The sequence below is a fragment of the Nyctereutes procyonoides genome, unplaced genomic scaffold, assembly GCF_905146905.1.
Source record: "Nyctereutes procyonoides isolate TBG_1078 unplaced genomic scaffold, NYPRO_anot_genome, whole genome shotgun sequence".
NCBI lineage: Eukaryota > Metazoa > Chordata > Mammalia > Carnivora > Canidae > Nyctereutes > Nyctereutes procyonoides.
The window spans coordinates 15564636-15583362 of NW_026575120.1; the positions used below are offsets into that span (position 1 = coordinate 15564636).

General features: G+C 34.5%; 1 protein-coding gene across 1 annotated transcript in view; it reads left to right on the plus strand.

The window, feature by feature from the left end:
- Positions 1-7915: 7915 nt before the first annotated feature.
- The window catches only part of ADAM2 (ADAM metallopeptidase domain 2), a 139744-nt gene continuing 128932 nt past the window's right edge, over positions 7916-18727 (plus strand). Inside the window, exons 1-2 of the mRNA XM_055335466.1 lie at positions 7916-7981; positions 13111-13230. Coding sequence (XP_055191441.1) covers positions 7916-7981; positions 13111-13230 — 186 coding nt within the window. The remainder of the gene's footprint in view (positions 7982-13110; positions 13231-18727) is intronic.

The window sequence follows — 18727 nt, forward strand, 5'->3', positions numbered from 1 at the left end:
CACAAAATCATATTTATTTGTATGAAATATCCAGAACAGGGACATCTATAGAGATAAAGATTAATGACTGTGTAGGGCTGGGTTGTTTAGGCTGGGTGAGGGGTGGTCAAAGCACACATCTGTGAATATATGAAAAAAAATCCTAAAATCATTCAATTGTACACTTTAGTGGGTGAATTGTATGATATATATTATACATAATATATACATATATAATACATGTATGATATATGTTATATATCATACATGTATACATCATACATGTATATGACACATAGGATAATTCTACCATTACTTTCCCCATCCTCATTTCTAACTTATTTTAGGTCATTGTGATCACTGGCCTGCCTTATTTTAATAAAAATTTCTGAGGATCTCTGGTGTAGTACTAGCAGGCCCACGTTTTAAGCCTGATGAGTTTAATGTTGCAACTGTTGATACAATTCATGCTTGCAATAGGGTGTGCTGGGATAAAAGGAGGTGTAGATGAGAAGTGGGTAGAAGTTGAGTAAGGTTTTGGACTTGTGTGGTTTAAGATTTCTCTTAGGATATTCAAAGACAATTTCATGCTCTTGTCCACCTGGGACACAGTTTCTCTTTGCCTTGTTGCCCTTCCCACCTCTATAGCTTCCCTGCTAGTGCTTAGAGTAACTGTTAACAAAACACTTAGGTTTCCTTTTCCTAAATTAAGTCTGCAGTAGCTTTTAAACAAAATTTCTTGTACAAGGTTTTAACATTTCTATTTTCCTCTATTCCTCCAAAACAGCAAATAAAACATGCCAGAAAACTGTGAAATGGAGAAATGAAATTACCAAGAACTTCAGAAGAGCAAATTATGCTCATTTGCTCCTGTGTCACTATTGAAGGCTTTAATCAATGTAAACTTAGCCAGAACAAATCAGTTGTGTGCAAAGGCATAAGCCTGTGTCTGCTTCTTCTTCTTCTGCATCCTGTGGCAGCTGCTGAGCCACATGGAAGCCCTAAGGGTGATCCAGCATGAGCTGAAAGCAAGTACAGTCCTTACAGGGCTTAGGGCAGTGTGATGAACTCCTGAGTATTGCTTGCCTGCAGCCTTAGAGCTTCCCAATGGCCTTCAGCCCTGGCCATGCTGGCTGTGCTCTAGCCCAGCCTAGTTCCTTCTCTTTGGATTGCTTTCTGAGCTTGGAAGATTGAACGCCCAATAGGGTGAGACTACTAGTGCTTCAACCATTTCTTTTTGTCTCCAACCAGGCTCTTCCCGGAGAGAAATTTCCTGTAGCTCTGGGATCCCTACCTCTCCCATCCTAAATCTGCTCCTTCCTTCCTCTCTGTCTCCCTAATTCCCAGGCCAGGGTTGAGGATGTTAGCCAAGGTATACACTCTCTGCATCAAGGGTCAAGGGTGAGGATTGCTGGAAAGATGGTGAGTGGGATGACTCTAGCCTCACTTCATCCCACAGATACAACTAGATAATTCTAACATCAATGTAACTAACCCAAAAAACAATCCGAATACTGACAGAACAACTTCACAACGAAATGAAAAGAAGAGACCTCATGAAAGATTGTAGGAATGGTGTAGATGTGGTGGGAGAGCTAAATGACCCCAAGAGATGGTCAATGGGAAGGAGGAGCCTACAGGCATGGTGAAGCAAACTACCACACTGGAGATTCCTCATAGGCAAGACAAATCCCCATAAGATTTCACTTTGAAACCAGAGGGGCTGAATTTCATGAGTTCTTACAACAAGCAGAACTTGTCTTACAGGAACAGAGACCTTTGGGAGATTCTTCTAGGACAAAGTAGCTGGCAGGTGCCATTTCTCTCCCTTGCCCCCCAGCATAAACACAGGGCCACAAGCTGAAACCAGTGTAGCACAGACACTAACTAGCTAACTTGCTAACACTGCATGCCTTGCCCCTCTGCAATTTGGCAGATCCACTCCATAAAATATGCTCTTGGCCAGAACCCATTCAAGGTAGTGCCATAAGCCTAGCAGTGGGCAAACAATTCAGACAGGGGCCACCATTACTCCAAAGTGACCTCTTCCTCAGGGTGAAGAAAAAATAACCATATACAAACAAGTCAGACTGCATCCTCAGCAGTGGGCCTGGGCAGAAAACTGGTCTGACTGCAGGCCCCACCCACCAATTAAAGATTTTGAGGAGACAACGCAGGGAAAGTACTTTGAAATTTGGTGTTATCACATCTATGGCAAATGCTGTTCTAACTCAACTCAAGCCCAAGGCAGCCCCACATTGGCCCACTAACACCACAGAGACCAAACACTGCCCACAACAGGTTAAAGAGAACCACTCCAGAGAAGTAGACTTAAGGGAAATGCAGCCTAGCCATAATAGCAGAGTGCATGCAGTACACATAGGAGACACCTCTTAAACAGCTGGTTCTAGTGAATAAGGGACATTGTACTACAGGGCACTTCATAAGACCACTGAATTTGAGAGCAGGGGATGTAATCAACTTTCCCAATACAGAGAAACAGACACAGAGAGTTAGAAAAACGAGACAGAGGAATATGCCCCCCCCCAAATAGGACAAATCATAGCAAGATCCCTAAGCAAAATGGAAATATGTAATATGTCTGATAGAGAATTTAAAGTGATGATCATAAAGATACTAAATGGACTTGAGAAAAGAGTGGAAGACAACAGTGAGACCCTTAAAAAAGAGATAGAAAAGAGCCAATCACAGATGAAGAACATAATAAATATAATTACAAATATACTAAGTGGAATATATAGTAGACTAGATGAAGCAGAAACTGAATCAGCAAACTGGAGGACAGAGTAATGGAAAGTAATCAAGCTGAAAAGGTGAGAGAGAGAGAAAAAAAATTATGCAAAAAGACTTGGGAAACTCAGCAACCCCATCAAGCATAATAACATCCACATTATAGGGATCCCAGAAGGAAAAGAAAGAGAAAAGGGGACAGAAAATATATTTGAAGAAATAATAACTGAAAACTTTCCAAATCTGGGGAAGGAAACAGAAATCCAGATCCCAAAGTCACAGAGATAACTGAACAAAATCAACCCAAAAAGATCCACACCAAAACATACAGTAATGTAAAAAGTAGTGATGTGTGCCTGGGTGGCTCAGTCAATTAAGCATCCAACTCTTGGCTGCAGCTCAGGTCATGATCTGAGTCCTGGAATCAAGCCTGATGTTAGGCTCCATGCTCAGCAGGAGATTCTCTCTCTCTCTCTCTTTTTAAAATTGATTTATTTGAGAGACAGCATGAATGGGGGGTGGGGTGGGGATAGAGGGATAAGCAGACTACCTGCTGAGCAGGTAGCCTGACCCAGGGCTCAATCCAAGGACCCTGAGATCATAACCTGAGCCAAAGTCAGTTGCTTGACTGGCTGTACCATCCAGGCACCCTGGATTCTCTTGATTCTCTCTCTTTTTCCCTCTCCTTCTGCCTTTCCCCCCACTCATGCACACACATGCTCTCTCTAAAATAAATAAATAAAAATAAATTAAAAAGTAGTGATAAAGATAATTTTAAAAGCAGGAAGAGAAAAGAAGATAGTTACATACAAGGGAAATACCATAAAGCTATTATTTTTTCAGCAGAAACTTTGCAGGCTAGAAGAAAGTGGCACGATATATGGAATGTGTTGAAACGAAAAAAACCTGCAGCCAAGAATACTCTTTCCAGCAAGGTTGTTATTCAAAATAGATGGAGAGATAAAGAGTTTCTCAGACAAAAAAAATACTGAAGGAATTCATGACTACTAAACCACTCCTTCAAGAAATGTTAGAGGACTTTGAGTGGGAAGGAAGACCATAAGTAGGAGTAAAATAGCGCAAAAGCAGTGAAAATATGTATATCTGTTAAAATCAGTCAAGGGATGCACAAGATAAAAGGATATAAGGTATGACAACGTATACCTAAAATGTATGTGTGTGTGTGTGTGTGTGTGTGTGTGTATGTGCGTAAAGCAGGAAAGAATGGGTTCAAACTTAAGTGACCATCAACTTAATATAGACTATTATATGTAGAAGATGCTATAGACAAACCTAATGGTAATCACAAATCAAAAACCAGTAATGAGTGTAATTCCATTACAATTCCATTACCTTTGGCTGAAAAATTATTTGCATAAAAGTTTATTTTCTTCAATTTTTTTCAGATTTACTTCTGTTTGTACGTTACCATTGCATGATCACTTTAAACTTCACTTGTTTACATCAAAATGTCTGTCAAAAAGTATAGCTATATAGGACATGAAAGAGTTTTACATGAAGTGTTCAGAACCTGTCTTCATTTTTTATATTTTATATTTTATATATGGAATTACTGAAGCCATTATATTCTGTGATAGAGTATGCTTACATACTCATTTTATTTCTTAGAGCTGACCTCCTTTATCTCTCTTCTTTACCTCCTTTAATACCTCATTATGCCATGTTGGTTTTTTTAGACATATAAAGGATTCTTTTCTCATGGGCTTTCAATTTTTCATGTTTTCATGTTTCCTATATATTCCACTAAAACATGGCTTGGAAATGGGGATATAACAGGAATAATGCAGACAGTGTCTAACCTTTGAAGGTTTACCTAAGCATATTTGTGGAAGGCCATAGTGCCTTAATTGCTGTAACATTGAGAAGAAAGTCCTTAACTGAGGAGAGAGTTAGAGTGGATTTATTTCCTCCTGTCAATGCCTTCCTGCCAAAGACAATTGTGAACACAACTGTAGTAAAACAAGTTAAGTTTATTAGTCATTGCAATGAGAGAGAACACAGACCTTGGGGACCCCTGGAGCATCTCAGCAAGAAGATGTTAAAAATGCTTTATAAGGTCATAGAGATTTGGGGAAGGTTTAATACCAGGATAATCTACTTCAGCTGATGGTTGATTTTAAGTTGTACATCTCTCTTTATGTATATTGTTAGAGAAGTTAAACAAGAAAGACATTAAACTGGAGGGGCTCTAATGCCTTTGGTAGTCCATATAAGCAAACCAAAACCCAAGGCAGAATCAATGCTTTGGTATCTTATAAAATGAAACTCAAGAAATAAGTAATTATAAACATCTAAATAACTAGATTAGCCCAAAAAGGGCAACCATTTAAACTGTAGCCAATTGGGATGCCTAGGTCACCCAGTGGTTGAGCACCTGCCTTTGGCTCAGGTAAGGATTCCAGGACTCCAGGATTGGGCTCCCAGTGGGGAACCTACTTTTCCTTCTGCCTATGTCTCTACCTCTCTCCCTGTGTGTCTCATGAATAAGAAAATTTAAAAATCTTAAATAAATAAATAAATAAATAAATAAATAAATAAACTATAGCCAATTAAATACTTTGCTTTTCCATCTTCTGTATAAAAACCTCTGATCTAGCTCCCCACTGTGTTCTCTGCCTCTCTCTCTCTCTATCTCATGAATAAATAAAACTTTAAAAAAAGGTCAAATTTTCTTAATTACAACGAAGTCCAATTTATCTTTTTTTTTTCTTTTCTGGTTAGTTACTTTTGCACTTACCTCAAAAAATTTTTGTACATATGTTCATGAAAAGTTGCCTTATATTTTCTTTTTTCCCTATATTTTCTTCTGGAAGTTTTATAGTCTTATTGATTATGTTTGACTCAATGATTCATTTCAAATTAGTATTTGTATATGGCATGATGAAGGGTTTAGGGTTCCTGTCCTCATAGGAACATGTAGTTTTTCTAGAACCACTTATTGACATGGCAGTGCTTTTCTCATGAAACTATTTGTTACCTTTACCTACAAAGAATCGAATATGTGTTTGTGAGTATATTTATACATGTAAATATATATATGTTCATGAATATACATATTATATATATTATATATACATATGTGTTTATATATAAACGTGTACTTCTATGCATATATAGTTATAGGAAAAGAGAGAGAGATGAAAAAGATAATCTTTCTGCAATCTATATTCTGTTCCACTAATCTGTGTCTCTTTGAAGCCATTAACACACTCATTTAATTACTGGAGCTTTATAGTACAGTAATACTGTAGACATACTTCAGATTTGGTTCCAGACCATGCAATATAGCAATATTGCAATAAAGTAAGAATTTTGGGGGGTTTTCAGTGCATATTAAAGGTTATGTTTACCCTGTACTGTAGTCTACTAAGTGTGCAACAGCATTATGTCCAAAAAGCAATGTACATATCTGTATATGTACAGATGTACATAATGCACACCATAACAAATAAAGAGAAAGTTTGAAACATTGTGAGAATTACCAAAATGTGACACAGAGACATGAAGTGAACAAATGCTGTTGGAAAAATCACACCTATGAAATTGTTCAGTGAGGGTTGCCACACTTTGAATTTGCAAAAATGCAGTTTCTGCAAAGTGCAAAAACAAAGTTCAATAAAATAAAGTATGCCTGTATGACTTTTTATTTAAAAATTGTTTGGGCTTTTTAGATCCTTTTCATTTCCATAAACCTTTTATAATTAGCTTGATAAATTCTAACACATGCACACACATGCTCATATAAACTCACTCGATGGGACTTTTATTGAGAATGGCTCTGGATTTCTAGATCAATTTTGTGAGGTTGTGTCAAGGAAACCTAACTAAATTGGTGTGAAGAAGTCAGGGAGGCAGGACTCTCGTGCATGTACCATTCATCACAGCTTGCATAATCCAGCAGAAAGAAGGAAGATTTCCTCTGTCTGGCAAAAGCAGGCTGCCCTTACTTACCTTCAGTCAATGAGATGCCACTGCAACGTTAATGGAGTCAGCTTTCCACTTTCATGAGTAATTTTTTTCCTTTTGGTTTAGAAAGTATCTTCTTGGATTTGAGATCCTTCTTTTTGTTTAAGCTTCCCAGTGTTTTTCAGGATCTGTTTTCCTGAGGGTATTGTCCTTTTGGTAATTAGTTAATTGCTTTCTGAAGTCTTGATTATGAAGCATTAGATCGCCATCTTCTAAATTCTCTCAAGAGTGTCTGTCTTCTGAGATCCCAACCAGTTTTATATTAAAAAGCTATGGTCTGGAGTCAGAAGACGGCAGTGGAGTAGGAGGACCCTAGGTTTGTCTCTTTCCAGGAACACAGCTACATAACTATCAAATCATCCTAAATACCCCAGAAATTGACCTGAAGACTGACAGAACAAATTCCATACCTAAAGGGAGAGAAGAAGACACATTGAAGAAGGTAGGAAATGTGGAGACATGGTATAGGGGAGAAACAGATCATGGGTGCTATGAAGACAGGGAGCTGTGTTTGCAGAGAAGGGAGAGAGAGAGAGAGAGAGAGAGAGAGAGAGAGAGAGAGAGAGAGAGAGGAGCACAGAGGTATCACACAAGGAGAATAGTTCCCCAAAGCCATTGTCTTGGGATATAAGAAAGGCTGAGTTTTTTGAGTTCTTTCAACCAGCAGGGATTATAACTTGGAGTCTTAAAGGTCAGTGAGCATGGCTGGGGTAGAGCACTTCCCTGCTCCTTGAGAGAAGGCATGCAAACAATCTGGGGCCAGGTAGCATGGAAACAGAGATTTAAAGAATGCCTGGGGCACACAATGGACAGACTATTTACTCTTCATTATGTGCTTCCCTGCGAGATGGAATTTACAGAGATGGCTCTCTGGGGACAAAGGAGCTGGCTGACAACATATCTCATATTTCACAAGCAGACCAGAGCATACCTAGTTAAAACTCATCACATTTATGCCAGGACCATATACAGCCCACAGCAGGCAAAGAAAGCCTCTTTAAATGATTTGTCTGAAGGATAGAACAGCCAAAACTCAACAGCAGAGTTAAGGCACCACATACCCGAGATGCTCCCTGAAGTGCCAAGTTGTGGGCATCACATGAGCTTTTTTACATAAGGTCATTACTTTTGGGTGCAGGAGATACAACTGACTTTTGTAACATAGAGAAGAAGGCAGAGACTTAGAAAAAATGCAAAGATGAAGGAATTTATCCCAAATGAAAAAGTAATAGAAGGCCATGGCCAAAGATTAAGCAAAACAGATGTAAGTAGCATAAATGATAGAGAATTTAAAGCAACAATCATAAGGATACTCACTAGGCTTGAGAAAAGAATAGAAGACACTAATAATACCTTTACCACAAAGATAAAGGAATAAAAAAGAATAAATCAGAGATGAAAAGTGAAATAAATGAGATTGGAAGCAGCCTAGACACAACAAACAGCCGGTTGAAAGAAGCACATGAACAATCTGGAAGACAAAGTAATGGAAAATAATGAAGCCGAACAAAAGAGAGGAGAATAATGTAATATGAGGATAGACTTAAGGAATACAGTGACTCCATCAAACAGGATAATATTTGAATTATAGGAACCTCAGATGGAGAGAAAATAGAGTAGAAAATTAATTTGAAGAAATAATAGCAGAAAACTTCCTTAATCTGGAAAAAAGAAACAGACATCCAGATCCAGGAAGCACAGAGAACTCCCATCAAAATTAATAAAAGCAGGCCAACATCAAGACATATTAAATTAATAAATTATAGTTAATTTTTAAAAGCAGTAAGACAAAAGGAGTCTTTAACTTACTACGGAAAACTTATAAGGCTAGCTCATTTTTTCTCTATAGAAATTTGGCAAGCTACAGGAGAGTGGCATGATAAATTCAAAGTGCTACATGGGAAAACATGTAAAAATCACTCTATCCAGCAAAGCTATCATTAAGAATAGAAGGCAAAATAATGAGTTTCCCAGACAAATAAAAACTAAAGGTGTTTGTGACCACCCAACCAACCCTGCAAGAAATATTAAAAGGGACTCTTTGAGTGGAAAGGAGAAAACAAAAGTACTACAATGCAATAATCCACAATAGCCAAATCATGGAAGCAGCCCAAGTATCCATTGACTGATAAATGGATAAAGAAGGGGTCCTACATATACACAATGGAATATTACTCAGTCATAAAATATAATGAAATCTTGCCATTTACAATGATATGGATGGAGGTAGAACGTATTATGCTAAGAGAAATAGTCAGGGAAAGACAAATACTGTATGATTTCACTCATATGTGGAATTTAAGAAACAAAGGAACAAAGGGGAAAACAAAAAGAGAAAGACTAACCAATAAACAGACTCTAAACTATAGAGAAGAAACTGATGGTCACTAGAGGGGAAGTGACAATGACTTTATATTTTTTGAATTTTTATTTAAATTCTGGTTAGTTAACATACAGTGTAATATTAGTTTTAGGTATAAAATATAGTTATTAAACACTTCCATACAACACCCAGTGCTCATTACAATTTTCTAAGAAGGTAAACAAGTAAAAAGAAAAGACAATGGGTGCCTGGGTGGCCCAGTCAGTTAGGTATCTGACTCTTGATTTCGTCTCTGGTCATGAGATGGAGACCTGCCAGCTTTGTGCTCTGTGGGAAGTCTGAGATTCTCTCTCCCTCTTTGCCCTTCCCCCAACGCTCTCTTTCTCTCTAAATTCAATCATCAATCAATCAATCAATCTTTAAAAAAGAAAGAAAATAGCAAAATAACCTGGAAAAAAATATAAAAACTAGCAAGATGAGAGAAGTAAAGATATCTGTATGAACAGTAAATGAAACAGACATATTGCTTTAATTAAAGCTAAATATTGCCAATCTGGATTTTAAAAAATCTATATACTATTGAAAATACACATACACACCTTAAAAATAAGGATACAATTTAAAAATATTTTGAAATTTGAAATTACTTATTTACAAAGTAAAATAAGACATAAATACTGAAAACCAACATATGAACGCATTTTTTAAGATGCCATTTTACCGCCCCTCTCCCCCAATAATTTATTTCATAAAAGCCTCAAGTGTTTGACTTGTAGTTTTTTTGTAGTTTCTCCTGGTCTGGATGTTCCTATTTGTATATTCATGGTACTGTTTACCCTTCTCTGTAAAGAAGTAAAAAAAATTTTAAAAAAATACTCCATGCATAATCTAACCATAAAACAAAATCTGGGTATGTAAGTGTGAGACAAAATAGAAGATGACGACAAGTATTACAATAGATAAAGAGTGAAATTCATAATGATAAAGGCTATTCATCAAGAAGACAAAACATCTCTAAATGGGGATATACAAAATAACATGTCTTAAAAATATAAGAATAAAAAAATTGATAGAACACAAAGGAGTAGTAGATATATCTACTCTCTTAGTTGAGTATATTAAAAGAACAAGCAGGCAAAAGAATTAACACAGATGTCAAAATATTTGAAACTCTGTTATCTAATGACCTATTTGACATTTATAGAATAACATAGCTCACAAGTGAATAATCCACATTCTTTTGAAGTCTATGTGGAGCATTAATGAACAAATGAAGCATTAATGAACAAATGAAGCATTAAATGAACAAAATGAATCTTATCTCAGTGAATTACAATGGCTTAAAATGATTCAGAGTATGATCCATGACCACAACAAGATTAAATTAGATACTAATAAGAAAAATGTGAGTGGAACATCCTCATACTTATGGAATTTAAGTGGCACATGGGGCAAAGAGGAAACCATGATGAAAATTAGAAAACATTTTGAAATGAACAGTAATAAAGTATATCAACATTCACTGAATATAATACATATAAATTTGGTGATAAATTTAAAGTGATGAATAGATGAACATTTATAGTTTTAAATGTACATATTAGAAAGGAGAATTCTTTAAAATGAATAAGATAAACTTCTATTCTTAGAAGTTAGAAAAAGAACAAATTACATCCTGATAGAAAAAAAGGAGCATAAGATCAAAAAGAAATAAAATAGAAAACATGTAATAGAAAAAAAAATAAATCCTAAAATTAGTTATTTTAAACGTTAATAAAAATAATAAACTCAAAGAATGATTGAAGAATGTAGAGAAAAATCACAAATTATAAATATTTAAAATGAAAAAAAGGGATTTGTACAGATTCTACAGAGTTCAAAGGGTAATAAAGGAGGGAAGGATATTATAAACAACTTTGGCCAATATATCTAACAACTCAGAAGAATTGGATAAAACCCATCAGAAACAGTACTTTTCTAACACAAAGAGAAAAGAATATCTGAATCCATTTCTTTTTAAAAATTGGTTTCATAAATTAAAAAGAAAGTCTTTCCCAAATAAAATTCTAGGTCCAAATCACTCCATTTCTAAATTCTAAGAAACATGAGAAGAAGAAATATTCATAACATTACACTAACTTTTTCAAAGGATAGAGGAAGGAATAACATTTTTCACTTTCTTTTGAGGGCAGCATATCTCTGGTACAAAAACTGACAACTGACATTGAATAATCAATGAAAGAAAATTACAGACAAATATTTGTTATGACCATGGATGCAAAAATCCTAAACAAAATGCTGGCAAATCAACCCAGCAAAATATAAAAAGATAGTACATCAAATAGGATGTATTCCAGCATACAATTTGTTTAAACTCTAGAAAGCCATTAATTTTAATTCACCAAATTAACAGAAAATGGAGAAAGCTATATAGTCACCTCAATTTATATAGCAAAAGCTTGTTTTAATTGAAAGAGAGTGAGAGAGCATCAGTAAGGATGAAGGTGTGGAGTGGAGAGGAAGAGTAGAAGGAAAGGGAGAGTGAGAAACCTAAGTAGGCTCTACCCTGAGATCATGACCAGAGCCAAAATTGAGTCGGACACTCAACCCACACTCAACCCAGGTTTCCCTATAATAAAAGCTTTTGATAAAATTCACATTCACAATAAGATACATATCATGAAAATCCCAGCAAACCGTAAGGGGTTGGGAGTAAATTTCTGAACACCAATGTGTATATACAAAAATCCATTGAATGTAAGCCCCAGTATAGAAGATATTTGCAAACCATAATATCCAACAAAAGAATCATATCTAGAATGCATTATTAGGTTCAACATATAATACAAAAGAGACAACACTAGTCAATTGAAAAATGGACCAAAGTGTCAAACAAGCCTTAGCAAATAAGTTATATAAATGACTTATATAAGCATTTACCAAATAAGTTATATAAATAAACATATACAATTGTGGTAAAGTTTGTTAATAACTGAAACTGCAAATTAATGCAGGGCATCTATAAGTCCACCAAAATGACTACAATGAAATAAAAAACAAAAAAGTGTAGGCACTGATATGAATTGGAATTCTCAAATATTTCTGGTGAAGAAATAAATTAGTACAACAATCTTGGAAAACTCAGAAATATTTATAAAACATACATGGTGATTTAGCAACTTCACTCTAGAAATGTAACGGAAGGAAATCACTACATATGTTCATCAAAGAAATAAAATAGCTAAATATAGTTTTTAATAGCCACCGCTATAAATAAACCAAATGTCAATCAACAGTAAAATGAAAATATAGATGGTCTTATATTCATTCAGTGAGTGATAAACACCTATAAGGAAAAAGCAAAGCTATTGCTCTTCAGAGTATGGCTGGCTGGCCGGCTCTCATAATCATTATATTAAGAGAACTCACATATAAAAGAGTACATGGTGATTGGTTCCAATTATTTAAAGTTCAAAAACAGACAAAACTATGATGGTGACAGTAACGATTATCATGGGGCACTCTAGGGTTTTGTGGTTCTATGTTTTATTTCTTGATCTGAATCTAGGTGTTAATTACACTGGTTTGTTTACTTGAATATTATTTGAAGATATATATATTCATCCCAATTCTTCTGAGTTGTTAGATATATTGGCCAAAGCTGTTCATAGTATCCTTCCCTCCTTTATCGTTCTTTTGAACTCTGTAGAACAAATTCCTTTTTTTCATTTTCAAGATTAATAATTTGTGATTTTTCTCTACATTATTCATTCTTTGAGTTTATTTTTATTAACTTTTAAAATAACTAAATTTGGGATTTCGTTTTTTTTTTTCTATTACATGTTTTCTATTTTATTGATTTTTCCTCTTATGTTCCTTTTTTCTATACTGGATGTAATTTGTTCTTTTTATAACTTCTAAGAATATAAGTTTATCTTATATATTGATTGAACATACATACATATCTTGTATTAAAAGTTCAGTAAGAAGTATATATGAATCTTCCTGTTCATTAATTGTTCTTCAGCTCTTCCTTTTGAAAGTGATTCTGTTCCTTTTTATCCTCATAGCGGGGTCACACTGTTCGAAATCTACACAGACGCAGGTGGCAAGATAGTCCACGTTCAACAATGCACAATACCAATGCTCTTGACTCACCTCTGCTCTCAAAGTTGGGTGTCTCTTGCAGGGTGCGTGGCCAGGAGGGATATTCCTCGCGCTCCCAACTGCCCTCTAGGCAAGTCAACCGCCAATATTCGGGCTGGCATCAAGGACATGAAGCTATGTTGTGCTTTCTGCTTCTTCTCATCGGGCTCATCGGGCTCCAGACAGACAATAGTAAGTACAAAAACCTTGCCTCTGACCTTTCGGGAATATCAGTTCCTCTCTCCATTTTCTTCTAAGAGGCTGGATACCCTGGAAAAGTGCCTTCTTGCAGGGGCTCCGACTCTGCAAGCCAGAGCCCACCACCACATCACCTTCCCCGACCAAAATCCACATTGGACATGAGGGGGCTTTCCCACTCATCTTGGTACCATATGAAAAATGAGAGATGCCATGGTTCGAGTGAATGCCTCAAGGTTAGAGTTTCATATACTGCTCTGCATTTTTCGACCTGTGGACTCTGTAGTTGCAAAGTCCCAAGGACCTGACTTTACTTGTACTGAATTTCTCTTGTAATTCTAGAAAGAAGTGGGAATAGAGTGTATTTGAAAAGATAGCTCAAAAAAAGGTGACATATGAAATACTGTGGATTTAGATGAGGAAATAATGGAGGAAGCTATGAGGTGATGGTATTACTTTAATAAAACATTTGTATCTTGCAGATTCTGAAAGACTTCGTGTGCAAATTACCATACCAGAGAAAATACGGTCAACAATCAGTGGAGGAGCTGAATCTCATGTAATTAAGCACTAACATTTTTCACATTCTAAAATCATGTGGATTTTTTTGTAAGAAGAAAACTTGGCGTTTTCATCCATGCAATTTGGTGAATTTTATATTTATATCCAGTTTTCCTTAAGTGGAAAAGCCCTTTTGAAAATGAATCAAGATAATGCTTCATAGAAATATAGTGCAGTGATATTTATTATTAAAGCCCCAAGTCCCATTTTTAAAATGTTTCCCACTTGAGTTTTTTTGAATAATCATTGACCCAATTCATCTAGAGATTCTCTTTTTACTTACTAGGCTATATTTGGAGGGTTTTTTTGGTCCTTGTTAAGCTTATGGCTTCCTTATACTATCTAATGATCATTTAATTTAATGAAGTTTTATATGAGTAATTTTTGCATCTTGGTTGCAAATATGTTAATCATTAAGACTTTTTTCATGCCATCTTAATTCATCTTGGTTCAGGGTGTTAGGTTTCCTTTTCTTTGGATTAGAAAATATCATTTATTTCTTATTTATTTCTTATTTATTTATTTATTTATTTATTTCTGATTTCTAGAGTCATTTCCAAGATATGAAATGTGTTTTTTCAAACACCACACCTTAATTTTATTTTTGGTTGGGTAGGAAATGTTCCAGGATTTGAATGCAAATATTTCCTTAGCAACTACTCACTTGTCACCCTCTTTCAGATATTTATAAGCTTAAAATTATCAATATATCATTTTAAAAGGAATGCATATTTATGAAAACTTAAAATTTAATCATTTAAATAGAAAAAAGGTGAAGCATTAAGGTATTTTGAAAGAGTTTTATTTTTGAATGCATAAATAATATGAAATTGCTTGCTCATATTAGAAAATACATACAGAATGACTTAGAAGGAGATATCTCCAGCCAGGCATCACTACCTTCTATGATAGTAATTCTCATAAGAGAAGTTCAAAAAAAAAAATTACCAGTCCTCAACTGTCAAATTCACCAGGGAAAAAGTTTACTATTTTGTTAATATCTCTATCCCCCCATTCTAGAATACTGCTGGATACATATACAGTATTTTTTGAAACAGTGAGGCTATATTGTACTTATTGGTTTAACAAAGCTATAAATATAACATAGTGTATAGGGCAGCCTGGGTGGCTCAGCGGTTTAAGCGCCTGTCTTCAGCCCAGGGCGTGATCCTGGAGACCCAGGATCGAGTCCCACATCCGGCTCCCTGCATGGAGCCTGCTTCTCCCTCTGCCTGTGCCTCTGTCTCTCTCTCTGTGTTTATCATGAATAAATAAATAAAATCTTTAAAAAGAAACATAGTGTTTAATTGTTATAATTCATAGATAAATGATATAGATTTTAAGAAAAGAAAATTAAACTAGCAGTTAAAAAAAAAAAAACCAACAACTGAATGGCACATCTAGCTGTGAAAAAGTATAATGAAAGTGGGAAAAAAAATCAAGAATTAACAGTGGACCAGAGTTAGCTAAAGACACCAGATAGATGTAACATACAAATGACTAAGGAAGAGGAATATAGAATTAGAGAATTAGGTATATAATAACTAAATTCCTGAAAGAGGGAAAAAACCTGGAGAAGAGGCTATATTAAACATATAATAACTGAGAAATGGTAGAAAAAAAGAGAATCCTCAGATGCAAGTATGACAACATGGAAGAAATAAAAATCAGTATTGACAACACCTTGACATAGTGAAATCAGAATACCAGATATTCTACATGGTATTATAAACTAAGAGTAAAATAAGAACAAACTATAAGACTCAAATATTAAAATTAAGTAGAAATGTAGAACAAAAAATTAGGGAAAATATACACATATATTTAATATTTATTGGTAAATAACATCTTTGATAAAGTGTACATATTATATACATGTGTATATGTATGTATACACACACATAAATACGTACAACACACATTTAGGCCAAAAATATGGGTCCCTTAATAAATATTATTAAAAAGGTAAAGACTTTTTAGGATAGAGTCAACCTTTATTGAAAGACATTAGATTCTCTCTCCCTGTTCCCCTCCCACTTATGCTCTCTCTTCTTCCATCTATCTCTCTAAAATAAATAAATCTTTTTTAAAAAAGGCATTACACAGCCACTAATAAAAGTGGAAAGATAAAAGATAGATCATGTTGGCAGTCAAGAATACTTAGTATTTTCTTGGGTTAATTTTCACCAAATCCATAGATTGACTGCTGTTCGAATAAGAAATTTTATGGAGGGACGCCTGCCTGGGGGGCTCAGTTGTTGAGTGGCTGCCTTCAGCTCAGGGCATGATCCTGAGGTACTGGGATGAGTCCCACACTGGGCTCCCTGCAGGGAGCCTGCTTCTCCCTTTGCCTGTATCTCTACCTCTGTGTGTGTGTGTCTCATGAATAAATAAATAAAATCTTAAAAAAAATTTCGTGGAGATTGGCAGGTTGATTCTAAAATATATATGGCATGATAAATGGTAAAAGATTGCTAACTTTGAAGAACAAAACAGTGATTCACTTTGATTCATTTCAAAACATATTTTAAAGTTTTAGTAATTAATATGATGTGGTATGATCTAAGGGACAAATTAATAGAACAGAATAGAGTGCCACCTAAAGACCCACACACATATTAACTTACTCTATTCAATGGTGGCAATGAAATCATTGGATAAAGAATAGCCTGGTTAATAAACAGTGAACTCACAGTTGATTAATGATACAGAATTATGATAAAGTGTGTATTAGTGCTACATTATACAGCAAAATTGATTCAAGATCATTTAAATCTGAGAGTAAAATACTATAAATCTGAAAGACCAGATAGAAGATTATTTCTAGGACCTTAATACAGAAGAATTATACCAAAAAGAAAAAGGACAGAAATTCTTAAGTGAAGGATTAGGGAATACCTAGATTTAAAGATATAAATAGTTACCATAAACAAATTGAAAAATATTCCAGATTCACAGAAGATATTTGCAATCCATATAACACACAAAAGGTATTCAGAATATATCAAGAAATCATACAATAATATAAAAAAACAAAAAAATACAAACATGTGCAAAGTTATGAGTGACAAGTGTTGAACTTGAGGAGGTAATAATTATCAAACATATATACAAATCAGAAAATTTATCAGTACTTGTCAAGTGAAATACAATAGGTTACTATTAAACATCATCAATGGCAAAAGTTAAATCTAACAAAAAATGCAATTAGAGGAGATGGATAAAAGGATAATATTATTCACATTTTGTGACTCTACATTGGTACAACAAATTTGGTGATTAATTTTAAACTTCAGGTGAAGTTGCAAAAGTACTTTTTAATAAAAGAAGTTCTTTCATAGGTTTAGTTTAATATATATCTGAGGAATATTCACAAAGAGATATGTTTGACATTATTAATTGGGGCATTTCCTAAAATAGTGAAACAAGATAAAATATCCATCAACCACATAGATGAAACAACTGTGCTATATTCAGAAAATGGCATACTATACCATCAGAAAAAAAATTTTTTAAAGCTACATATATTGATGACAATGATGATAGCAAATGTATGCATAGTGCTTTTTGTATGAGATTGTTTCAAGCAAATGAAATCCAGCAATGAAATATATAACTTTTAGAAGTATTATATTTATGCAGAGCTAAAGTTTATGCAAAAAATTAAACATCCATAATTAGTAACAAATATAAAAATATGCATGGGAATGATAAGCACAAAATTCAGGATGTTGGTTAGCTGGAGTGCAAGAAAGAGAATTAACCATGGGATGAGAGAGCACTTAAAATTGTTTTCAAATACTTGCAATGTTTTTATTTTTTAACATAGACATTGGTGACAAGGCATTTAATGTAATTTGCTGTAATGTTTATATGCCCAAAGTATGTAATAATTAAAAATAATAATCAATTGTGGCTTATAGAGATCAAATGCCTTGTGCAAAACAAAAATATAAAATGAAACTTTTATTTTTTTTATTTTTATTTTTTTTAATTTTTTAAATTTTTATTTATTTATGATAGTCACACAGAGAGAGAGAGAGAGAGAGAGGCAGAGACACAGGCAGAGGGAGAAGCAGGCTCCATGCACCGGGAGCCCGACGTGGGATTTGATCCCGGGTCTCCAGGATCACGCCCTAGGCCAAAGGCAGGCGCTAAACCGCTGCGCCACCCAGGGTTCCCTAAAATGAAACTTTTAAAAAGAAAATCTACACTACATAAAAATCAAAATCTTAATAAATCTAACAAAGATAAGCAAGACTTCCTCCCTGAAGACAATAAAACACGAAAAAAATTTAAGACTTAAATAAATGGAGTATATCTCATGCTGTTTGATTGGAAGACCTAATGATGTAAAGATGTCAAAGCTACCCAAATTGATGTATTAAGACTAAATTGCCCATTTAAGAGACATCATTTCTTAATCTTACTATTAATAAAATAGATCAATGAGTTTTGATCCAAAAGTGGAATTAATTTTATAAAATCTGCAAATACTATACTCTATATGCTGTTAAATCTTTGCTCTTCTATATAAATCTTGTATTGAATAATTTAGCATAAGTTTTGCAGTGGTCTCATTCTTTATTAAGCTAATGTGATTATTGGATAAAAAACCAATCTTTCAGAGTCAAATGTAGAATAATTTAGCATAAGTTTTGCAGTGGTCTCATTCTTTATTAAGCTAATGTGATTATTGGATAAAAAAACAATCTTTCAGAGTCAAATGTTTCGTTAGCTTCATTTAAAAATTAACAAGAAATGGCACAAATCATATTCTTC